The 23,133-nt window shown below is 55.3% G+C and overlaps 8 protein-coding genes across 8 annotated transcripts; 2 read left to right on the top strand and 6 right to left on the bottom strand.

Moving 5' to 3' along the window:
* Window positions 1–1,396: 1,396 nt before the first annotated feature.
* Window positions 1,397–3,489, top strand: F5Z01DRAFT_616329 (uncharacterized protein; the record flags this gene model as incomplete). Its single annotated transcript, XM_046260903.1, has 3 exons — window positions 1,397–1,970; window positions 2,028–2,846; window positions 2,897–3,489. The coding sequence occupies 3 exons, from the start codon at window positions 1,397–1,399 to the stop codon at window positions 3,487–3,489; spliced, it is 1,986 nt and encodes a 661-aa protein (XP_046121315.1).
* Window positions 3,490–3,590: 101 nt separating this feature from the next.
* Window positions 3,591–7,013, bottom strand: F5Z01DRAFT_645800 (AEX-3 domain-containing protein). The gene is made up of 2 exons (XM_046262864.1): window positions 4,594–7,013; window positions 3,591–4,535 (listed from the first exon to the last, which is right to left on the bottom strand). Exons 1-2 carry the CDS (start codon window positions 6,848–6,850, stop codon window positions 4,087–4,089), a joined length of 2,706 nt encoding a protein of 901 aa, XP_046121314.1. The 5' UTR covers window positions 6,851–7,013; the 3' UTR covers window positions 3,591–4,086.
* On the bottom strand, window positions 6,891–8,035 carry F5Z01DRAFT_384806 (uncharacterized protein). Its single transcript, XM_046259449.1, has one exon. The coding sequence runs from the start codon at window positions 7,667–7,669 to the stop codon at window positions 6,941–6,943; it is 729 nt and encodes a 242-aa protein (XP_046121313.1). The 5' UTR covers window positions 7,670–8,035; the 3' UTR covers window positions 6,891–6,940.
* A 2,611-nt stretch (window positions 8,036–10,646) lies between these two features.
* Window positions 10,647–11,960, bottom strand: F5Z01DRAFT_747474 (uncharacterized protein; the record flags this gene model as incomplete). The annotated part of the gene is made up of 2 exons (XM_046266970.1): window positions 11,579–11,960; window positions 10,647–11,489 (listed from the first exon to the last, which is right to left on the bottom strand). Exons 1-2 carry the CDS (start codon window positions 11,639–11,641, stop codon window positions 10,647–10,649), a joined length of 906 nt encoding a protein of 301 aa, XP_046121312.1. The 5' UTR covers window positions 11,642–11,960.
* A 247-nt stretch (window positions 11,961–12,207) lies between these two features.
* Window positions 12,208–14,230, bottom strand: F5Z01DRAFT_633334 (KH domain protein; the record flags this gene model as incomplete). The annotated part of the gene is made up of 9 exons (XM_046261943.1): window positions 12,208–12,231; window positions 12,281–12,479; window positions 12,529–12,870; window positions 12,927–13,135; window positions 13,190–13,357; window positions 13,408–13,481; window positions 13,518–13,539; window positions 13,702–13,982; window positions 14,035–14,230. The coding sequence occupies 9 exons, from the start codon at window positions 14,228–14,230 to the stop codon at window positions 12,208–12,210; spliced, it is 1,515 nt and encodes a 504-aa protein (XP_046121311.1).
* A 526-nt stretch (window positions 14,231–14,756) lies between these two features.
* Window positions 14,757–15,921, bottom strand: F5Z01DRAFT_616133 (putative ornithine carbamoyl transferase; the record flags this gene model as incomplete). The annotated part of the gene is made up of 3 exons (XM_046260895.1): window positions 14,757–14,797; window positions 14,847–15,531; window positions 15,583–15,921. The coding sequence occupies 3 exons, from the start codon at window positions 15,919–15,921 to the stop codon at window positions 14,757–14,759; spliced, it is 1,065 nt and encodes a 354-aa protein (XP_046121310.1).
* A 968-nt stretch (window positions 15,922–16,889) lies between these two features.
* Window positions 16,890–20,155, top strand: F5Z01DRAFT_694579 (uncharacterized protein; the record flags this gene model as incomplete). Its single annotated transcript, XM_046266244.1, has 3 exons — window positions 16,890–17,652; window positions 17,761–18,717; window positions 18,836–20,155. 3 exons carry the CDS (start codon window positions 16,890–16,892, stop codon window positions 19,693–19,695), a joined length of 2,580 nt encoding a protein of 859 aa, XP_046121309.1. The 3' UTR covers window positions 19,696–20,155.
* A 639-nt stretch (window positions 20,156–20,794) lies between these two features.
* On the bottom strand, window positions 20,795–23,029 carry F5Z01DRAFT_384559 (SART-1 family protein). Its single transcript, XM_046259448.1, has 3 exons — window positions 22,173–23,029; window positions 20,939–22,121; window positions 20,795–20,882 (listed from the first exon to the last, which is right to left on the bottom strand). Exons 1-2 carry the CDS (start codon window positions 22,972–22,974, stop codon window positions 20,971–20,973), a joined length of 1,953 nt encoding a protein of 650 aa, XP_046121308.1. The 5' UTR covers window positions 22,975–23,029; the 3' UTR covers window positions 20,795–20,882; window positions 20,939–20,970.
* Between the last annotated feature and the right edge of the window lie 104 nt (window positions 23,030–23,133).

The raw sequence follows: 23,133 nt of genomic DNA, 5'->3' as shown, positions 1-23,133 counted from the left end.
GAGAACACAAGCGAGATCTGGTCTTGCAGACACTCGCGTGCGATGTAGAGGTGTAGACCGGGGAAGAGTGTTTGCCTGACCTGACCGTATCGCTGTTGCCGCGCCCGTGTCACGGTCTGGCGTTAGACTGTTTGCAATGTCCTTTGCCGTGATCAGGGTCGGATGAGGAACGACCATGAGCAACGCTCCAAAACATGGACCAGACCGGGCTCTCGTGACACTCGAGAAGCGCTCTCGCGCCCCCCTCTCACGTTGACCGAAGTACTTGTAACCAGATTGCCCAGCTATTCTTGCCTCGCGACAGCTGGACGCTCCAATACCTCCATCATCATCGGCATCTTCAGTACTTGTTGACGAGCCCACGCAAACATCCCTTGTTGACAAGCCTGAGGCGGCAAGCAAGCCCGCGCTTTCCCTACATAGCCTTGCTCTCACTCACACGACGGCAAGAGCGACAATCCATCGCCGCTGCGTCACTGCATCGCAAGAACCGCAACGGGCGTTTGATCGAGTCGTCCTTCCCAGGCTTGGCTCACATCAGCGTCCGCTGAGCGTGACAGTAGCAGGCAGGCAGGCAAGCAAGCCAGCAAGCAGAAACCAAGGCAAGCAAGACTCCATCGGACTAGCAGATATGGCCGCCTCACCTTAGGACGGCGTGGAAGAGACCAAGTCTGTCGTCCCATAGTCTTCTTGCGCTTGTGCCGGTACCGGTGCCTTGAAGAGGAGCAAGTGCACAGTAAACCCGGCAGGTGAATCTGAAGCGCAAGCCAGACAGCCAGCCCTCTGTTACCTGGCATCGTGCAGCACTGATTTCTGTGCTCTGATGGCCAGCAGCTCAGCAATCTGAGGCAGGTACGACCTCCCAAACTTGTCACTCGCGTTCCAGTCTTTGTTGCATCTCGAGTCTCTCGTGCTGTTGGGAACTGCCAGGGCACGCCAGGTCAACCCGTCTTTTTCACTTGGCTCCTGGTCTTTCTCTCCGACAAAACTGCTCATTACCTGGGCTAACTTCATCTCAAGTGTTGCAAGGCAGTATCTGCACGTCACAAGGTCTTTCTCAGGCCGAAGCCGGTGTTAGACCAACTGCGAGCGAGCCGGGCTGTCCTTCTCTACCGCCCTCCACCCTGCTCTTTTCTTGACCAAGGTGTTGAGGAGAACAGCGTAGGGATCTCGTCAACTCCTTCTCACCACGGCTAATTGTCGCTCCCTGACATACGGGTCTGGTACCTGCACGCTGCCTCGACTCCCTCCAGCGCCGTCTCAAAGACTCCTACATGCCGATCCAGGGTCGTCTTGTTGGTAAGACATACCAGACTCGACGAGATGGGTCGCTTCCGGCTGACTTCGCTGCCAGACTCTTTGAACCAGACGACAACATCATTGTCCGCTGCCCCTAATGCCTCGAGGAGGTGTTGGGCGAGGGGGCAACTCCGCCGCCGCTCGTCGAACCATTGACTTGACAGGATGCATCTCAGCTGCCGAAAGAAACGATCTTGCGACACTGATCAACGCCATCACGGAGCGCATGCACAATGACATTAGCACCATCTTTGACTCGCCTCCAGTCTCTCCCGTGATGGCTGACGATTGTCACCACTGGCTGAAGCTGCCACTGCTTCACCGTCGAGGCAAAGAGAATAATCCCCCATCTTCAAACACTTACCAGGATGCGGGGAGAACATCGAACTCGTATAACCGGGCTCATCAGACCATCGAGAAAGAGGAAAAGGAATCCATGACACCGCATCTGAGAGAGTTGAAGAAGGAGGCCTTGACGTTCTTTCGCAAGTGGCAGTCATCCATCTTGCAGCGAGTACGAGACATCAGCGTCACTGTCCAAGATCAGTCGCCTGCTCAAGGCGCCTTGCGAGGACGGGGACGAGGAGCCCCTATCGTTCGCGGTGCCGTGAGGGGTGGTCGCGGCGCACGCGGCGGTAGAGCAAGCCGCGGTGCTCTGACATTGGCCACAGGTAGGCGACCACATCTGCAAACCACATTGAGGCTGAGAGTTCTGACAGTATGACTAGGCCCTCCACGTCTTCCATCAAAGCACACCGATGTGCCTTTTGCCAACCGTTTCCCGCCGATCCCCAACACGCTTTGGACTCTCCCACAAGAAAGACGCAAGCTACTGCTGCACATCGCGTTTTTGACCGTCATATCGTTGACCGAGTACTCGGCGAATGCACATCTGCTGCTCTTGAACTTGACTTCATGCCTGAATCTCCCTGTCAAGATGTTCCTAGCCGAGGAAGTGAGGCTGGCACAGGCTTTTGCTAGTGCTGCGCTCGACGTATCGCCTGAATCTTTACTGAGCCAGAAGCCGGAAGAGATCAGAGGCTCCCGCAAATGGAAGGGGCCCGGGCCAGGGGCCAGCCTGGCACCTGCACTCATTCAAGCAGGGATTGGAACTGCTGCTGGAAGCTTTGGCCTGACAACCTGCGCCGCTACCGGGCTACTGGGGCCCATGGCGGCAAGTGAGAGGCCGTTGTGCAACATGTTCAGCATGAATCCAGCCAGGCCCATAAGCAAAATGATGGATATTTTCAGCAGAGATATTCAAGACTTCGCGTTGCTACCGATGCACGGCAAAGTTCGTTCTGAATATATAGACGCACGTGAACCTCCAGCGATCGATCGTCGATTTCGGCTCGTCATTGCCTTGGGCGGTTGGCTGACCGAAGACGAGGACGTACATGATCCTTGGAAGTGCCTCGGACAACAAGCCGAGGCCTTTGTTCTCCAATGGGAGACAACGGCTCTGCTGAACCTGGGAGGCTCGCTTGAAACTGTCATCAAGAGTAAAGCTTGGAGAGATGCTAAAGAGGCCATCAGCACAAAAACCAGTGAGTTCGACATGACTTTGTGAGAACGAGCGCCGACTGACATTCCGCAGTCTTCACTAGCATCATTGAATCATCCTGGCCGAGTCAGCTGCTGAAGATCAGCAAGATCATCGACAACCCATGGAGTGTGGGCATGGTCCGCGCAGAAAAGGCTGGCCAAACACTGGCGGATGCCATTTCACGTCACAAGTTCCAAGGCGAGCGGTCTGTGTCGCTGGTAGGATACGGTCTCGCTGCCCGCGCCATCTATACTTGTCTCATGTCCCTCGCTGAACGGAGGCTCTTTGGGCTGATCGACTCCGTTGTCATAATAGGCGCACCGGTGCCATCGGAGCCCCGTGTTTGGTTGACGTTGAAAAGCGTCGTGTCGGGGCGCTTGGTCAATGTGTACTCGGAGCACGATTACCTTCTCGGTTTCCTGAACCGATTTTCCAACACGCATTTCGGCATTGCCGGTCTGCAGGAGATACAGGGTGCCGATGGCGTCGAGAATCTCGATGTTGGAGAGCTCGCCTATGGCCATATGGGATATGCCTCGGCCACAGGTCGCATCTTGAAAGAGATCGGTTGGGATGACCTGGACAGTGATATCGTCAGGAACGAGAAACCATTTCGGGTCGCGCCAGCCGCCGGAAGGAGATGAGTTGTGGCATTTCTTGTTGAATCGGTGTCGCAACCTGATGACGGCCGTTGATGGTTTGCGTGGCAGCAACTTTGTGGAGCGGTCGTGGTTTTGAGTGGATGAAGCTTTAACGCAGAACATGTCTCGGAGGCGTTGTTTGAGCTTATCTGGTAGGTAGCTGGCCACCCCCTTTTCTTTTTGCCCTGCTACGTACTGTTCTATCATTTGACGAATCGGGAAGATTACTGGCAGCTACATTATTTCCTACGTACACAGTTTATCATCTGTATTGTATCGGTAGGACAATGTGCGCCAACGTTATTGTTTGTGCATTTTCCCATTTAGGACTGTTTCTTTTCCAACGGACCCCATGGACTCGATCTACGGGTCCCCTCCTATTTTACCCATTGTTGACCACGTGCTCTATGCTGACAAGCGACTCAGTCATGTTTGGCCAACCTGATCCCCCTTTTTTCAAATCTGGAAATTTGCACCTTGACGTCGCTACCACCAGTGTTCGCCGTAAAGTCAAGGTTGAGTGTGTATGTGTGTGTGTGTAGAACAGTTGACATTACACGCTGATGTAGAGTACAGACAATAATATGTAAGTAAGTGGGCTCAAGAAGGCGGTGTGGTGCCTATCATGCTGGGCACCTGCTTGCGCAAGACGCCTCTGATGCCACCGCGCTGCTCGGGACGCTGGACGCCCTGCGCAGCTCGCGGCTCGCGCATCAATGTGCGATCGAGACGCGCAGGCGTCCTGGTGATGATGGCGTGGTAATCTCCGGGGAAACTGCCCTTGGGCATCGGGACGGAGGCTGTCCGCCAGATGTGCTCGGTCGTGTCGCTGAGATAGTTTGCCGGCTTGCCGCCTCGAGATGGTGCCAAGAAGCCGGAAGCGTTGGCTGACGCGCCGGCTGACTGGCGTATGGTGGAGAGTCTTGAGAGGCCGGCTGCTATGCCTGGGCGCCCGCGGGCCTTCTTTGCCATGATCACCTCGTCGAAGAGGCGAATAGTGGGTTCAGTGGCTGGCTTTGTCTCACGGTCGTGGATGAACTCGTTAAATCCTGTGGTGCGTCAGCATCAGCAAAGCGTAGTTGGAGTGTCTCGGTGTATCTCTCTTACCTTGTGTTTCCCTCAGCATAGTGGCATACTCCTGCTGATCGTAGGGGAGACTCTTGATGAATCCATCCATGTCGAACGCGAATAATTGGCCATTCGTCTTTTGTTGCTTGTTTGGACGACCGAGATACTTGCGATACGTGTAGAAAAGACTGGCTTGGCATCGAACGAATGCTGCGCGGACGCGGTCCTGGAGGAAAGCCTCTGGACAGACCACAGACACTACGCCGAGACACCTCCCGTGAGACGTCGCGTTGCATCCGGAACAGATGTAGATGCCGTCCTCTTCAGCCTTATCCGTACATATCGTGCAAGACGCTGTGCTCTTGGCCGTCCAGTTGAAGCAGTGGCCCTCAACCCAGATCGTGGTGTCCGTGTTGTGCACGGGTTGCACTTGCATTTGCGGCATAATGGTTGAAGCAGCGATCGTGGACTGTGCGTATGTAGATGGTGCGTAGCCTCCTCCACCACTTCCACCGCCTCCACCGCCAAGAGACGACATTGACTCGGCGGAGATGGAGGAGATTGACATGTTGGTTTGATGACCATTTAGGAATGGCAGACTAGGCCGATGTTGGGGAGGCGGCATAGGTGGATGCTCAAAGCCAAAAGACGAGCTTCGCCGACCCTTCTCATCCCTAAAGTGTCCCGATCTCTTCTCACGCAGGGTCGCTGCCAGAGCATAGCCCGAATCGCTCCTAGAAATCGGCGTTGTCGGCATGGGTGGAAAATTCATGGACACCGGCGAGACAGACGATTGTGGGCTGGTCTTGCTTGATTTGCTCGTCCCTGGTCGATCGGATTTCGCACTGTCTGTTGGTGCGACTGCGAAGGCATTAAACACAGGGGGTAGAAGCTCGACCGTGGGATCTGGTGCTCCAAAGGTGGATGAGCTTTGTGCCACCCACTTGCCTAGTGTGCCTGGGACAGCCTTTGGGGTGAACAGCGAACCATTCTCCGTGGAGAATGCATCATAAGGGAACGACTCCATAGCATACGGTGGTGGACCAGTCGCCACGCCGCATCGCAGCTTGTGTGGTGCTGCGACCTGCAGTAAGGAGTGAAGCTTTCGTCGAATTGGGCGTGGCAACCTCACGGGCTGCGAGGTGGCATCTATTGTGTCGTTGTCCAGGTCAACCAGGACGTAATCGTCATCAGGCAACTCAATCTTCTCGTACCGACGCTCCACCCCGACGATGTAAGGGCAGGGGGCGTCCAGTGCGGATATCAGACGCGCGGGAAGCACAGGAATGAAGATGCTGGCCCATTTGATGGGGTACAGCAGGCTTGCAATAGCGTGGCAAGCTAGATGCAGCATGCTCGTGTGCGAGGATAAGAAGATGATGCGCGATTCGGACATGGCGAACTCGTAGAGTGTCATGATGTTCTCAATGGACAAGCAACGGAAGAGGGCATACAGATCGACCGTTCGCGTACCAGGGATCTCATTGTGCGCCTCCCTGCGAGCATACAGCTTGAGCTCGCGTATGCTCATCTCCACTTGCGTCTTGGACGCGAGTGGGCTGAAGGCCTCTGTGCACAAGTTTATCACATAGCGCTCCAACGGCTGCCATTTGCCGACACGTGGCGAGGTCGGGGGGACTCTGAGAACTCCGCCATCGGTCATAGGCACCACGATGGCCTTCAGCCACTCCTTCCAGAAAGGAATCGTAGCAGGATCTCGACCCAGTACACCGTACGCCCTGGGTGTCCACAGCCCCGTCTCGCCGGCAGTCAAGCCCTCGATCTTGGAAGCAGCACCATGCCGCAGCGGTCGGAGCATGTCTGTCATCATGGAAATTTTCTCTTCCACAGTACTGATTTCGTCCTCGAGGCGGTCTCGAGCAGGCGCACCAGAAGGCAATGTGGGGAGTTTGGCCAGAAGATGCGACAGATGGGTCCTTTCGCCAGCCAGCCTGACGCCCAAGCTCGCGGCCAACTCCCGCTCCTCGTTGGACATGTGACTCTGCCGCCATTGCTCGCATTTGAGTTCTATCTCTTCGGCAACGGACGCGTTCACCGCCATCCATATAATTATGGTGATGCCATATAGTTTGGAGTTGTCGTCAGATGTCATGGTGAAGCCGTGCCATGTGGATCGCGGCCGGTCATCGGACGACACTATCTGTATATCGTTGGGAAAGGCGAACATTGGCACATAGTCAGGAAATTTGCCTCGTCGTCCGAGTTCGCTTGTCGCATCCTTTGGCGGGTAGCGGTCCAACAAGACCGGCTCGAAGCGTCGCTTGAGAGGGTGCATGTCGGGATCTGTGTTGAGGGGCTCCGGGGGCGGAATCACGGAGTTGTAGTTACTCAATCGTCTCGTCGTTCGAACCGAAGCTGCAAAGTGTCAGTGGTAGTCGTTTGGGGGGAAGCATAGAGGAACAAAGGGAGACCCACGGGCTCGGCTCGTCCTGTTGCCAGCAGGACTAGGCTGTTTTCGCGAACTGCTCATGTCGCGGAAGCTGATGCGCCGTCGTATGCTGCCTCGGAGACTCCTGAGAGGGCTGCGTCGGCCGCTGGGTTCGGCGTCGTCTGCTTTGATGCGCTCCGTCCGCGGGTTTGTCATGGGCTGCCTGGTCTGAACCTTGGCACCAGCGCTGAAGCTGAGGTCCTCCAGGAAATCTTCCCTCTCGGCGGCGAACTTGAGCAGCGCGCTGTCGAAGTCGAACCCCTCGAGGGTTGTGCCCCCACTCCCTCTGTTCTGCCCGCCATTTTCGGGGACGGCGAGGCCGTTGGTGTTGTTGTTGGTGTTGTTGACGGGGCGGATGGTAGCGCTACTTCTATTGCTAGCAGTGTTCCCGCCGTCCAAATCTTCGATCGTGCTTATCGAGAACCGATTGTCGCTCAGGGACAACTTCGAGAAACGGTGGCCGGAGCTTTGGCGGGAGTGTCTCGCGGAAAACCGACTGGACGAGCTGTTTGCGTCGGCAGGTTCCTCCGGCTCGCCATCCTCAGCAATGGTCGACTCTACATTGTAGTCGCGCGAGGCGTGGCCTGGCGGGGCATCGTCGTAGGTAATTGACTCTACACCCGCGATCCAGAAGTAGTCGGCCAGAGGGGTCGACGTGCCCTCCATGTCATGTCAGTCGCCGGACCACTCCCGAGGTCCTGGTTCGTTGAAGGGGAGAAGCAAAGGGTACAATAGCAGGAAGAAGACAGGAGAAAGGACTGAAGAAGGGGCCGCAATCGAGACAGGCGTAGGGGCAAATCAGCCAGCGTGGCAGTCGGACGCAGTTGCGAGCCTGGGGGGTGGATGGGATGGGCGACGGATATAATTTTTTGGGGGTTACTGGAGGGGTCCGTTGGCTCTATCTGGTTGCTGTAGTACGCACAGCAGCGCGCGGCCAGTGTTTGTCAACGGTCGTATCAGCGTAGAGGCCGGAGCTTGGCAGGTTAGGATCTGAACTCGGTTGCTGGAGGGTGGATTGGGCTGTGGACAATACAGGGGTCGGGGACCGGAATACCTACTGGTCAGGACAGGACGTGGGCCAAGACGGACACGTCGAGGCGGCCAGTCGCAGGCGTGGCAGCGGCACGATAGCGTCAGGTACGAACGCGCCTCTGATTATTGCTGCACGTATGTATACCTGGTACGTTCTTGTTAGGCGGTCGAGTCCGGGCTTCGATAGATCTGTACGCGCAGTCCTCGATCCAAGTGGTGTCACCGATACCCGCGGCAAGCCTAGGTACGTAAGCATATGGAAGTGAAAGGCCCAAGTGAAAGACTTTTACGCTCATTCTACGTACTAACTTTTAGTCTAGCACAAGGCTCGATAGAGTCCAGTCGTCTGCCACGGATACTATAGCCTGGTCGGTCGTTATGGTTGTATACGTAGTAGTGTACGGAGTAGAGTGGAATTGATCGCCAGCGCCAATTTGGTTACCCACAAGAGGGAAAATGCCACCAAAGATGCCCGAACTGTGCGAACGAGCGGGGGGGTCAGTCGCTGTAACTTAGGTATTAATTATATATTATACCTTACCGTTGATACAAGAATTATTCACCTCACTCAGCTCTCTGCTCACAGTGAAGCTAGTCGGCTTCGGGACAGCACATGCTGTACGGATACACAGACAGCTTTGTCGCGTACTCATTGGCTTCAATTCATGACTGCGATCATTCCTGACCGCGTCGAGCTGTACCTGGTAGGTAAGGTAAGGTACTAAGGTAGGCGATTACTGTCCTCGAGAGCCCTGCACAGGCAGAAGCCGGTAATTCTTGCTGCAGAAGGACCATCCCGGGGGCTGAATCCGCCCAAAGAGGAAGCAACGAGCGCCAACGCTGTTTTGTGTGACTGACGATCCGAGAAACTCTTCCCTCTGCCACATTCCTTCATCGGCTCTGCTTCACATTGGCATCCATAACGGTATCGTTTCTTTGCCCTCTTCGCCTCACAATGCCCCGGCACGGTACTGCAAACTCTGCGAATCCTAGTGCTGAGTCGCGTCTATGACTCTATCCGACTGTGCCAACGGCCCAACACACCGGCGAACACACGCACGCACTCCGCATCCAATGGCTGAACCCTGGCGAAAATAGGAAGCCGATTGCAGAGGACCCCCGCGAGCTATTCCATATCGGCCGCCACGGACCCATCAAGGCATGCACACCATCCTTCTCCACAGAGAGTTCACGTAGCGAGGCCTGGCCTACAGTCTACAGAGTACAGACCACATTGGATTCGTTGTGTGCGCTTGCTCGCCTGCAAGGTCGCTGCAACCTGCAGGAGAAAGGACAAGCCAGATGCAATGCAGGGCAGCACAGAAATGCGCCTGCCCGTATTAACTGCAGTGTACTTTGTGGCCTCGACACGGCACAACTCACGCATCTTTCCGTCGTTTACCAACTGACAGTAATCATGGCACGGGGACGCGGGAATTCAGGCAGCAAGAGCCGACTTTCCATACACCTTACGAGACAGCGATTGTAGATCTGGGTCTAGCCTCTGATCAGCCCGTCAAGCCAGTGTCTCATACTTTGGCGCCCCGCCGGCCGCCTAGCTCTTGCGATCCTAGTAGTCAAGATCGCAGTCCTCGTGCCTAGGAGATATTCTCCGCTGCACCAGTGACCGTGCAGCAGTCTGACAGTACAGTAATTAGACAGGTCGCAGGTGCTCGTCAAGGACTCTCATCTTCATGGACGGCCCTCGGTCGGCGCGGACCCCTGGATCTTGGGCTGGTGGAGACGGTCTGGAGAAGGCTGCGCGGCCGCGGCGCGCCTCTGCCCTCCGACATGACATCAAGCGCAAGACTTCGCGCCTCTCACTGTGCGGTCCCCGATTCAGGCGCAAGCCACTAACCACTGTTCGGGATTCGCAATCCACACATTCAGACTCTAGCAGTACGCCGTCTCTGGAACGGCCTGCTTTGAAGTTAGATCTCGCATTCTTAGGCGAGCCATGATAGAGGGGTGGGTTGGCTAGACCGCCGATATGGCTCCAGGGTCGGCCCACGCTTGCAGGACGTCCGTTCCTTGCGCAAAGCCAATCCAATCTGGGACCACCACTGGTCGCATCAGGAAAGAGTCCGATGCTGTCGCTCGCAATTCTCATCCACTTGAGACGCGTGCTTGGGGCAATGGAGCCTACAACGGCCGATTTACACCGACAGTACGGAGGAGCCGTAGCATGGAAACACCCACTTGGGGCGTGCAATCGGCAAGCCTTGGATTGGCGTTGACCGCAAGTCCACGTATAGGAAGAAGATAGCATATAGCATAGGGTTTGGCTGTGCGTGTCGCTACATTCGTTGTGTTAGCCACGTTCCTCTACCCTTCGCCAGAAATTGATCCTATTCCCTGGAGACTGTTACATGGACTCTGATATGAAGCGCGATGACTTCCATTGCACATTTGCTTGTCAACTATTACAGATGCGAGTCTGAAGTACACAGGGGTTGCCCTATATACATAAATATATACGTACCTGTACTTCGAGGTGTGAGAAGCACGGCACCAAGCCGCTTCTTGCTGTGCATGGTTAAGTCAACCAACTCGACGCACCAGAAGATGAGTCTAACACCGCCAACGACCTCCCAGCATGAATGCTCATGTCCTACGTCCGAACCTTTGTCCCTAGCTTCCCCGTACTGAGATAGCCCCTGTTGCCCATCTCGCCTCGCCAACTAATCTCCAGCACGCCAAAGACGAGCCTCCCGTCCGGCAACGCCTTCATCACGCCGCCCTCGTCGACCGTCTCGACCACGAAGCATACCTGCTCCACCTCGCCTGGCTTGACGACGGGACCCTTTGCCCCGGCGACTTCCCAGTTGCACCCTTTCCACCGCAGCCCGTCCTCCACGCTCATGCCCACCGTTTCCAGCTGCATCACGTCCTCGCTGCAGTTCTCCAGCTGCGCCTCCACGACCCATCTCCGCCGGCCGCTCGGCAGCGCGGGCAGCGGGCTCATCTTGGTCCGCACGATGAGCGACGACTTGCATATGAACTGGTATAGCTTTCGAAACGTCCTCGTCCGACCGCTCGTCTCCGAGACCTCGTAGTAACTGACCGTCACGGCGAGCACGTGGTTCCCTTCCTCCTTAAGATCGAACCCCACGACGCCCTGCACCGTCTCGCCCGGCTCCAGGTCACGCGGGCCCTCGCCATGTTGTGTCTTGAGCTCTAGTTTCTGTGCGCGCCCTACGCTCGGCGTCTTCATCTCGGCCTCGATCTTGACGTCGCGGATGGCGCGTGACGAGGAAGGGAGGTCATTGTTCGCGCACAGCGTGCAGGAGAATGTCTCTCCTGTGTAGGCTGAGCCGAAGGAGAAGGGGAGGTTGAGGATGGGCGACAGGAGGAAAGGGGACGGGTTCGTGCTGCCCTTGGTCTGGTACGCAAGACTGGCGGGCGAGGGTTCGAGAGTCGTTGATTTGGAGAGAGGAGGCGCGAGGGTTTGTTGCTGGACGAGCGACGGCCGGGAGAGACTGTCGCGCGTTAGCCAGGTGACGGGAGGTTGGTGGATGCGAGGTATGTAGCTTGCCGAAGCACTTTGAGAGAGATGGAGTGGGGTTCTTTGATAGCGTCATGGGATGGATATCTCTGGTGGCTCATTGTGTCGATATGGCGGCGTACTGGGCCTCATAATATATAGCAATTGAGGTTGTCTTTGCGTTGCCAGCGTGGTGGGTAGCTGCTATGCCATGCTCTACCAGGTACGGTTGTAGGCGCCCAAGTTGGAGGTTAGGAAAGGTGGTGGCAGTACCGCGTTGACGTCGTCACCCTAGCTGGCTGTTATCGATAAGCAACTCTGGACATGTCCACGGACATTCGATTATTCTAGACTAGGACTCGATGCATTGCAAGCCTTCTGGAACGAATGTATCCATGCATCAGCTTCGGTTGGAAAGATACATGAGCCCCTGGCGGGTGTGATCAGTGAAAAAATGGTTGTGCTGCTGCTAGTTTTCTATAGTAGCTGGGACATTCCGCATGTGATAGAGAACCACAAAATCCCACATCCTATGTCTTAGTAAAGCTGCATATTACCACCAACCTACATGTAGCTACAGACCTTGCCGCAAGCTAAGTCTGCAGTATCTGTATCACTCAGTTATGCCATCAGAGAACCCCAACGCCTGTCCTCAATGAGCCAGTCTGATACCAAACCTTGTGTGGATTTACAAGCCAGGGGGAGGAGGAACCTGCGACAAGTCAGCAACTTTCGGCCCATGGTGTTCCATACAAGCATACCGATCCATAGCTACCTGTGCCAGGGGGGGCACCAGAGGGAGGCGGAGGAGGAGCAGAACTAGGAGGAGGAGGCGGTGCAGCACCTGATGGCGGAGGAGGTGGCGAGGCCGACTGACCGGCGCCTGGAGCACCAGGTGCTTGGCCAGGGGTTTGGCCTCCCGCTTGTTGTCCGTAGTATTGCTGGTACAGCGCGACATAGCTACTTCAGTCAGTAAGAGTCCCCTACGAGGGATAACGGGTCAACTGACTTAGCATATCCTCCCCAGGGAGCATAGGGATCCTGTCCTCCATAGTACTGCGCATACTGGGCAGCGTAGTCTGAAGCATTGGCAGGGCTGTCAGTACCAGGAGGGGCGGGGCTGTTCGAGGCGCCATTGGAAGAATAGCGTTCGTACGAGTTGTTACCACCGTACGAGCCTCTGTTGCCGTCATTGTAGCCGCCTCCGTACCCGCCGTGGCTACCGCGACCACCGTGGCCGCCATGCTGGCGCGGCGGGCGGGCCTTGAACTCTTCGTACTGCTCCCTGACGTTGGCGATCAGGTCCTCGCAGAGTTCCTTTCCTTTGTCGATCATGCTGTCGTCGGGGCCACTGGCGCCATGTCAGTGAAACAGAACGTCGTACGAGGGAAACTTGGGGCAACAAACGTGACATTGAGGTACATCTCCTCGTCGCTCTCCCGGTTCGTAGCAGCCTCAAGATAGCCCGAACCCCGGCCCTTGATCTGTACGCGGCATCCAGTCTCTTGCTGAATGTGCTTGACGTAGGCTCCGCCATGGCCAACAACTTGGGCGCGTAGGTTGAAGCCTGGCACCGACTCGAGGCCGATGAAGACCTTCTCCACACGCCATTTGCGCTGTCACATGTCAGCAAACTCCGCGCCAGTATTCTCATCCGGGGGCAGATGTACCCTTCCAAATTCGTCGCGCTCGACGGGCTGCTCCTGGTCGCGGCGCCGGAGGCGGCGGTCGTCTACGAGCTGAGGTAGTTCCTGCTTGATCATGTTCTGAATCATAGACACGGCCTTTTCCAGGCCTTCCTTGTTTTGGCTGGTAACATGAAGATACAACGGTGGGTTCTGGGCTGGTCAGCACGTGAATATTCTCTACTGAATCCATGGTGACTTACAGCAGCGGTAGCGAGAGCTTTGTTAGGATAGAATGCTCCCCGCGTCGTGACATCTTGCAAAGTCAACAGTGTTCCTATAAAGCACACGGGTTAAGAGGTGGATTGCGTACCGGCACCGGTTTCTTCTTTGATCTATCATACGGGAGTTAGCAGGAGCATCGAAGGGGGCTGGCGTGCGAGCTATCGCGGCTGGTAAGCAGGATATCCTCGACATGGCAGTGGTTGTGTATGAAAAGAGTATGACCGAGAGTTTTGGAAAGCTGGAGGATCAGTGGGATTATCAAGAGTATTTACCATTTTCTGTGTCGCTCCCTTGGTCACGACATACTTGTTGCGAAGATCATTGACCTCAATGTCTTGAATGTAATCGCCGTCGTCGACGTACATCTCACCGCTGAGGACCGGTCCGCCGGAGTGCGCGTTGCTGCTGCTGCTCGGAGCGCTGGTGCCCTGGTCGTTGGCTGGCGCAGCTGGAGGCGGTGCGGGCGAGGACTCGTTCTGGATCGGAGGTACGTCGACATGCTGGATACCCTTGCGCGCCTGCAAAGAAGCATTAATCCTTGCCGCAGCGGCAGCTGGCGAACGTTAGCAATGGAAGCAGGAGAGGCTTGATGGAGCAGGATATACCAGCAGCAGCCGCCGCATCTGAGGGCTTGGACTCGCCCGAGCTGCCTTCGCGTCTCAATGGGCTGCGATCCCTGTCCTCAGAGCGGTCTGAACGCCGAGGGGGCGACCGAGAGCGTCGGTCGAAACGCGACTTCTTGGGTTCGGGCTCCTTCTGGTCGAAGCGCGACCGCTTTGTGGTGCGCTCGGAATCCTCCATTGTTGGAAGTTCGAGGTGTCGGCCGGGCACTCTGGGGCTGGTCAAGCTGCTTTGCTATCAAAAGGTCGCTAGTGGGACGTCGTAGCAGTCTCCTCGAGATGGTGTCGATGGTGACTTGGAGGTTGAGTTGCGACTGGAGTGTTCAGTTGATGGTGGGAAAAAGTTGGAGATGCGATTATGCATGGCGCTTTTAGTGAGGTACGAAGTCGACTTTTGACTTTTGGCATGACACGGTGGGGTCCCCAGGAATTTGCCCAGCATCACAACAGGCAACGTGGTAAAACATGCACTCTGGATGTCACAGTATGAACATGGCCCTCACTTGAAGAACGATTATTTAAATCTTTGAAAGTTACTGAGGTTACGCAGGGTTGATACAGCTCGTGCACAATAGGGACACCTGTCTCTGCCGACAACTATTAAACGAAATGCGAATGCATTTTACGTATTACTTGCGCTACGCTCAAATAATATTCAGAACGTTGGCCGAATTGGTCGAAGACAGCTAAGAGTTCGAAAACGCGTCCTAAATTTGACCTTTGTTGACCACAAAGGCTTCTAGAGCAGCTGCAACTTGTTAGTCGGGCAAAGAGCTCAGGCACGCGTTTGAACTTACCGACAGCGGCCCAAAGACGGTTCTCAGCTTCAGGAAACACGAGGGATCGATCGCTGTAAAAGACCTCATCGGACACTTCCTCTGGGTGTCGAGGCAGGCAGTGCATGAACTTCCAGCCCTCCTTAGCACCACCACGCTTCGCCAGTTCAGTGGTGATCTGGTAACCGGCAAATGCAGCCATGCGGCGCTTAGCCTCCTCTTCTTGGCCCATGGAGACCCAAGTATCGGTCACAAGAATGTCAGCGTCCTTGATCGCCTCTTCGGGGACGTTGGTCTCGTTCAATTTGCCAGGCTTGCCTACGCCTTTCGATGCCGAGTTGATGACGTTGCGCATCTTTTCTGGGATCTCATAGCCCTTGGGTGTAGCCACGGAGATATCGACCCCCATCATCACGCAGGCGGTGGCCAAGTCAAAGAGCACGTTGTTGGCGTCACCGACCCAAGCAACCTTGAGGCCCTGCAAGCCCAGGTCGACACCGGCAGCTTGTGAAGGGAAAGCCTCGTGGATGGTGAGGAAGTCGGCGATGATCTGGAGCGGGTGATAGTCATCGGACAGAGCGTTGATGACGGGGACGCTCGAGCTCTGGGCAAGACCAGCGACATCCGAGTGAGGGCCCACGCGAGCAACCATGCACTGCACCATGGACGAGATGACAACGGACGTGTCATAGAGGGACTCGTTCACCTTTTTGCCCCGTCGTTAGTTTGAGTACCGATTGGTGGTGAGGTCACTTACACCAAGCTGGATGTCATCCTTGCCCAGGAACATTGGGTGCCCACCCATCAATGTGACCGCCGCCTCTGTCGAGACACGCGTTCGCGTGCTTCGCTTGCTGAACATCATGGCCACAGTCTTGTTGGACAGGCTCGTGCTCAGCGACATGGCGGGCTGGGTGGCCTTGACCGCTTGCTTGTGCTTGGCGGCATTGCGGACGAGCGTCGCGAACTCGTTGGGCGAGAGGTCGCCAATGGAGAGCAAATGCCGAGGAGAACCTGTCGAGGCCGATGAGTAGGCTCTAAATTGAAGGCCATTGACCGCCTGACGGGCGGTGCGAAGGAGCGAGGTACCGTTCATGATGGGCAATTTTTTTGAGCGGTCTGACCGAGACCGGAAAGGCAATGTAAGGTAGCAGGTGGGAGCAGCGACGTCTTAATATGAGGCAGCACAGGAGGCCACGGCCCAGCAATGACTCAGCTACGTTGGCAAACACGCCAAAATCGGTGACTCGACGGATTGGAATATGGTTCAAGAGGATGATCAAGAGAATATTTCAGAGTTCAAATCCAGTGTTGTGTCACGTCGCTCTCTTTTGACGCCCAGCACTCGGTGGAGCGCACCAACACATGGCTCACAGGATCCGGCAGCGGAGCGTGGGGTCAACAAGGCTGATGAGAGTCATGATGGTGATGCTGTCCGTGAACTACCCGCAGTGTTCCGAGAATTTGTCCAATTCGCGGCCTTGGGATATTTCAATTAAGCGCAAATTGATCATAGAGGCCTTGTATGGCAACTTCGTCTTGCCTTTCACTCAATTCTGAGTACAAACCATTTGCTTCCCGTGCTCTGGTCTTGATGCTTGCATCCCAACGAAGTGCGAGTCGCGTGCCGCATTGACGCTTAACCACTTAGGGAATAGAAGGTCTCGGTTCCTGACACGATTAGATAAGGACATATCTGACCAATAGGAGAAGTGTTATCCGGCGCCGGATCTTGCAGGGACTGGAGTCTGGAGTCACTGGACCCAGCCATGTTGCAATGACGACGCGAGTGGCACGCTGACGCTGACCTGGTTATCCTCCAGTCATCATCTAACTAAGTAACGTGCCGGACACGCAACGCATCATATCACCTGCATCCATATAGACAAGACCCTTTGCATCGAGTCCGAATCGTCGCGCCTTTTTGCGAAGCATCTCGTGGAGCCTAATATCACTAAATACCGTCCCGCATTCGATATCCAAAACCACCCCCGCCGGCTAAGCCGCGCTCATGTCATTCCGAGCTTGACCGGGAGAAGCTGTCAACGCCTTACTTTCTGAACCATGCCACCTACGGAGCACTCGCCGCTTCTTGCGGCAAACAATGAGGTCGAGGACCGAATCGACGCCACCGAGGATTCGCCATTGCTTGCAGATAACGAAGACTCGCAGCCCAGGCAAGAACAGCAAGATGGCCAGGAGCGTCAGTCATCATCCTCGGCGCTGTGGCCGCGACGCAAATCAGCAGAAGGCTCCAAGAAATCGAAATGGAGATGGCCAAGCATTGCTGCTGGGGCCATCCTTGTATTGCTGGTCGTTGCTGTACTTGTTGGCGGATTCGTAATGCCAGGTGCTGTCAAGGAATATGCCGAGGGCGCTGCGGTCATTGAGCCAACCGGCCTGTCTGTCGAGTCCATCACCACCGACGGTGTCCGGGCACGTATCCAAGCCAATTTTCGGTTGGATGGATCTCGTGTCGACAACGTCCATTCTCGCCGCCTCGGCCGCTTTGCAACGGGTATCATGCGCAAGCTGGAGACATCAGAGACCAACGTGAACGTCTATCTCCCGCACTACGACAACTCACTGCTGGGTTCGGCTGTCGTCCCGCCCATCACTGTAGACCTGCGAGATGGTCACACGACTGCGGTGGACTTTGTCACCGATCTTACCCCCGGTGACGCTGAACAAATCAAGAAAATTGCCAACAACTGGCTCGAGGGAAAGCTGGACCAACTCAAGGTCACTGGCGCCGCTCAGATCCAGGTCAAATCCGGAATATTTCCTCTGGGAGCCCATGACGTGGTGGAATCCATGGTGTTTGAAGGTCAATCCCTCTACCGTTCCTTTGCAGCCCTGTACTTTGGAGAAAAGATGATACTTCAATGATAGGAGGGTCCTTGTCGTGCTAGAACTCTGCTGATACCCCTCGCAGCAAGCAAAATCCCGTCGGTACCCAAGTACAACATCGAGCGTCTTACTTTCATGGACGTGCCCATGGGCCGCGACGGACGCAAGGCTGTTGGTGCGAATGTCTCACTCGCTCTCCACAACGATTACCACGTCGGCCTCAATGTCCCTCCATTGGGCTTCGAGATTCTCCTGGCCAACTGCGACTCTTCAGACCCCTACATCACGGTGGCGGAGGCTGTCACTGACAACATTGAGGTGCGCCCCCTCACTGATGTTCACGCTGGTGCGCTAGGCATCATTCGCAAGATCCCCAAGTCGCTGGTGCGGTCCTGCCCCAAGAGCAACATGTCTCCGCTGGACCACTTCATGGGCCGGTATCTACGGGGTGAAGATGCTGAGATCTATGTCCGCGGCAATAAAATCGAGGACTCTGACGCGCCGGAATGGATCGCGTCTATTTTGCGGAACATCATGGTGCCTATCGAGTTCCCTGGACATTCATTTGGCAACGTCATCCGTAACTTCTCGGCTACCGATGTCAACTTTCAGATGGGCAGCCCATTTGCCGATCCTAACGACCCGGAAGGTGTGCCGCATGTATCAGGAACCATCCAAGTCATTGCAGCTTTGCCGGAGGAGTTTGACCTTGACCTCGGAGTCCAGAATCTGCGCTCCGATGCCGAGCTCTTCTACAAAGGCAAGAAGCTTGGAAATCTGAACATGGAGGATTGGAATCCAGCCAACTCGACAAGGGTCACAATCGACAACGAGGTTATGATGAACATCACTTCCCGCGTTCTCAACGTACCCCTCGATGTCACGGACAATAACGTATTCACCGACATTTTACAGAAGATGTTTTTCGGGGACGGTGACATTCTTCTCACTGTTGAAGCAAATGTGGATGTGCAAGTCGGCACTGTACTTGGACACGTTGATCTCAAGGGTATTCCCGCGAATGGGACCATCCCAGTCAAAAGTTCGTCCTCATTCTGGTAGTCTGCAATTTGACTTGTGAGGGCGATCGCAGCGATACTATGATGTACTTTGACCGTCGCCTCACAAGCCTTCAGTACGTATGACTGACAGGTCCTTAGCAATGCCTCGAGATACCCTCACTCAACTCCTGCCGCAGGTCGACAACATACAAATCCTGAATACCTCTCACACGGGCGTCACCATGGAGGCCAGGGTGAATTTCACCAACCCTACCCCATACACTGCGCAAATACCATATGTCAACCTTCACATCCTCAACAGCGGGTCTCTCATTGGCGAAGCGATTGCAACGGACGTAAATCTAACGTTGGGGAACAACACTGGGAATATTATCCGCGCCACCTGGGATCCATGGACCTTTGGCGGCGACGAATCCCAACGGATCGCCAAACGTCTCTTGTCAGAATACTTGTCGGGCGAAAACACGACCCTGGAAGTCCGGACTCACCGAGGCACGATCCCAAGCATGCCACTCTTGGGCGAAGGGTTATCCAAGCTCAACGTCACCATCCCAACACCTCGATTGAGACTACCGCACAACCCCGACGGGGACGAGGACGGGGATGATGGCGGCGATGACGACAGAGACAGAAGCCGCTTCATCCAAGGAGCTACATTTCACATATTCTCATCCACAGCCACGTTCACGCTCGCCTCGCCCCTTCACCACGACACGGTCTACATTGAATACATCAACGCCACGGCCTTTTACAACCACACCGAACCTATCGGTCAGATCGTCAACGACCAGGCGTTTCCCGCCCCTCCTGGGTTGACAGTCACACCAAAGCTACCGGTCGAGTGGTCACCCAGTCACATTGGCTACGGCAAGCTCAAAGAAGCACTTGGTGGCAGGCTGAAGCTGGATGCGGAAGCCGATGTCAGGATCCGTCTCGGCAGTTGGGTCGAGGAGATACACTACATTGGGCACGGCATCGGTGCCAAGGTGTCGCTGTAAGTGCGTCATAAGGCTATTTTTCCTCGGCTGTTTCTTGGTTTGGACGGCAAGGCGTTCTGGTGTTGTTCTCTGTATATTAGACGGTCAAAGAAACATAGGTAATTCGTAGAGTCTTGCTCATGATTGGCTCCCCCTCACAAACTCTCCCAATAGATTGTCACTTCGTGCACGAGATTATGACAGTAATCAGGAGCCTTCAATTCGATGTAAAACAGGGAGGGCTCTGGGGGCGTAGCCGTCCTTTCGGATTCCAATACCACGATTACATCCAGTCTCCTAGATGAAGATGGGCAAAGGGGAACGCCATCATGAGCGGAACTGTACTAGTGTGTTCTACGTTGTTGTTACAGGCAAACACAGTTCGATAAAAAGTTTGCGTCGAACTTTGATATGTCATTACGATATGTGAAATCCATCTTTGTTCGCGTTTGTGCTGAGGATGGACGCTGTAGACGGTCACTGAGGCGCGTTCGGCCCACGAACGTAGGAATTGTTTCCTCATCACATAAAGTCTACAACTATCCGGCGTGTCCGATGAACTTTTAGATTTCCCAAGGACAGAGCTGTGGAGAGTGAGCGAGCATCTTGTAAACGACCACGCAATCACTACACAGACTTTGCAAAAGTCTGTCAAGATGCCTCGTCAGACCGAATCATCTTCTTCTACTGCTGCACCTTTACGCGCTCAGCGCCTGCCCCTTGCACCCGTGGACATGAACAGCCTTAGGTCTAGAACTCTAAAGGCCAAGCCTGGGAGGACGCTCGATCTCGGCAATCTTGTGCGGAAGGATCAGGTAGACAGCGAGATGCGCGTTGACACTGTCGTCTTGGAGCTGTGCTTCGAGTCGGACAAGGTCATGCGGCAGTTCAAGCACAGCCTTGAGGATGCTGCTCCTGGCCGGCCCAGAGTACAGGATGTACAAAGGCGGCAGTGCCCCGAGTTGGAGCCGGAGGGTCTGAGGTTGAACCAGTACAAGTGAGAGGGGTCACAGAGGCTGTTTTTCATCCAGGGTCGTCTTCTACAGTACGTCACAGGACAAGGAGGAGTGCGTCACGCAGAATATGGCAGGAAGGGGAGCCGGGCTCTGCTCGGCCATGGAACATCACAAGTAGCGGTGGGCTTGACAACATACCAGCATGGTGTGTCATGCTCACGATGAGTGTGGCACGCGCCTGATCTGATGAGGCTCGTTTGTGTCAGCAGGACATTAGATAAATTGAATACAGTGGTAGGGTGCAGCACCTTTCGTCGCCCATGTCCCTCCGTCTTCCCAATTACCCGAGGCGAACACCGGCCTCTTTGCGCTTCTTGAGTTGCTGCGCCGTCGCGTTCGTCATGCCGCTGTTCTGTGTCGCGTCGAACAAGCTCTGCGCCTCGCGGCGCTTCTCGTCGCTGATCTGCTTGAGTTTCTTCTCCGTCTTGCCCTTGCCGCTGCCCTTGCCGTGGAACTGGTGACTCATCTCCTTGAAGGCTTCCTTCTGGTTGAGGTCTCGGCCGTGCTCGTCGCGATACTTTATGTTGAAGCTTGGCTTGTAGCTGGCCGAGAACAGCTCGGCAATGCGGCGCGACTGTTGCTGTTCGCGCCACTGGTTCTGTTGCCGGGCGTACTCTTCCCTTTCCCGCTGCGACATCTTGTCGAGCTTGCCGCTTCTGCGGTCGCGCTCACGTTGCTGCAGCGTCTGTTGCTCGAGTTCGTCTTCCAAAGCGCGCTTCTTGGCGAGGAAAGTCTCGCGAGCTTGCAGTGATTCGAAGCGCTCGTCTCCCTTCGACTCTTCTACAAGACCACGCTCGCGGAGCAAGGACAAGGCCGCACCCATACCTTTGTCCAACGTCTTCTCCTCGTCCAGGTAGGAGTCGTCTGGTTTCTCGGCCGGTTCCGAGTCTTCTCTTTTGACATGTGTCTCCTCCGCCTCTTGATGCGCGTCTTCCATTTCGTGGTCTTGCTCAGGCTCAGCAGCCTCGGGAGTCTTTGTGGTGGTCTTCCGGCGTCTTCTTGCCGGCTCCTCTTCCTCCTCCCGTTTGCCCAAACCAGACACGAATTCCGACGTCTCATCGAGGACCAGGCCGTGGTCGCCAAGATCCTCCTCTTTCACTGGTTCATCCCCTTGCTCTCTCAGTTGTTTAGCAATATCTTCTGGTCGCATCTTCTTGCGCTTTTTGAGAGCCGTTTTTCTTTGGATAGCGAGTGATGCTTGCAGGTCATCGTCGTCGTCTGCGAAGTCGTCGTCAAGCTTCCTCTTCTTTGTCGGCGCCGCATCTTTGGAGTCAATGTCCATGGCATTGCTGTCAAGTGCAACTTCAGTTGGGTAGATGTCGTCGTCATCGGCCTGCTTCTGGCGCGTGCCCTTCTTGCCCTTCTTCTTCTTTGACTTTTTGATCTTGATTTCTGAGGGAGCAAGGTAGTCTGATGAAATGGGGGCATCACCTAACACTGTGTTAGAAAGAGTAATATCGTGAATGCAACAGATTGACGTACCGACAATGTCATCCAAGCTGACGTTTTGGGGCTTCTCAGCCCTCTCGACTGGTTTATCGAGGATGTCGGCGAGTTCCCCGAACGCACCGATAGAGTCCAGCGTGAATTTTTTGCTTTGCTTTCCGTTGATTTCCTCGTCGTATTGCGCTAGTAGTCCGCCACTCTCGTCTTCGTCGTTTGGATTGTAGCCGGGCCGCTTCTTCTTCAGGTCAAGTCGATTCTGGAGCTTTTCTTGTTCGCGGAGTGTAACGTTCTCAAGTTCGTCCTCCTCATCCTCAGCGCCAATGTTTGTGTCTTTGAGTGTCAGAACCTGATCGTCGCCATCCAGGAATGCCGCGTTGTCGTGGGCGACTTTGATGCCGGCGAGGTCCTTTGACGTGTATTGGACAGCCGCAGCGGCCTCAGCCTCGGCAGCGGCGAGCTCTTCTTCGAGCTTGCGCGCCATGTCAATTTTCTTCTGTCTCTTCTTCTGGCTCAGAAGCCATGCTTTGGTATCGACATCGGCATCCTTTGCGTCTCCCAGGCCCTCACCCTCGAGTTGAGCTTGCAGCTGTGCCTTCTCACGTGCCTTCTTGATGGCCGTGTTCCTCTCGTCGCGGTTTTTCTTGGCTACTTCCGCCTCCTTGATCTTGTTGTAGTTGTCATACGCCAGCGCCTGGCGTGTCTCGACGGTGCTGGCCTTCTCGCCTTCGCTTTCCGAATCCGAGTCTGAATCTGAAGCGACGTTGCCGGGGACCGGCAGCGGCTTCATGCCCAGAGAGACACGAATCCGGTTCGTCTCTTCAATCGTCGCGGCGTCCATGGTTGCTGTGTCTGTGAAGCGACCAGGTATGATTTTGGTGATGGATTCGCTGATGCGACCGTGGAAGTTGAAGTCGCACTGGCGAGCGTCCGTCATGCTAATTATTGTGGGTCCAAGACTATGCGCGCACGTGATCTAGCCCCACCCACCCGCGTCCAT

The sequence above is a fragment of the Emericellopsis atlantica genome, assembly GCF_019669845.1.
Source record: "Emericellopsis atlantica unplaced genomic scaffold F5Z01scaffold_4, whole genome shotgun sequence".
Taxonomy (NCBI): Eukaryota; Fungi; Ascomycota; class Sordariomycetes; order Hypocreales; family Bionectriaceae; genus Emericellopsis; species Emericellopsis atlantica.
This window is presented reverse-complemented; position numbering and strand designations above follow the sequence as displayed.

Excerpts from the sequence above, each read along its gene's own strand:
- F5Z01DRAFT_384559 (XM_046259448.1), bottom strand. The coding sequence starts at position 22,974 with ATGGACGCCGCGACGATTGAAGAGACGAACCGGATTCGTGTCTCTCTG. Across the intron at positions 22,122-22,172 it reads CAGCTTGGATGACATTGTCG|GTGATGCCCCCATTTCATCA; the intron begins GTACGTCAATCT and ends ACACAGTGTTAG.
- F5Z01DRAFT_645800 (XM_046262864.1), bottom strand. The coding sequence starts at position 6,850 with ATGCACCCTCTCAAGCGACGCTTCGAGCCGGTCTTGTTGGACCGCTAC. Across the intron at positions 4,536-4,593 it reads TATGCTGAGGGAAACACAAG|GATTTAACGAGTTCATCCAC; the intron begins GTAAGAGAGATA and ends GACGCACCACAG.
- F5Z01DRAFT_384806 (XM_046259449.1), bottom strand. The coding sequence starts at position 7,669 with ATGGAGGGCACGTCGACCCCTCTGGCCGACTACTTCTGGATCGCGGGT.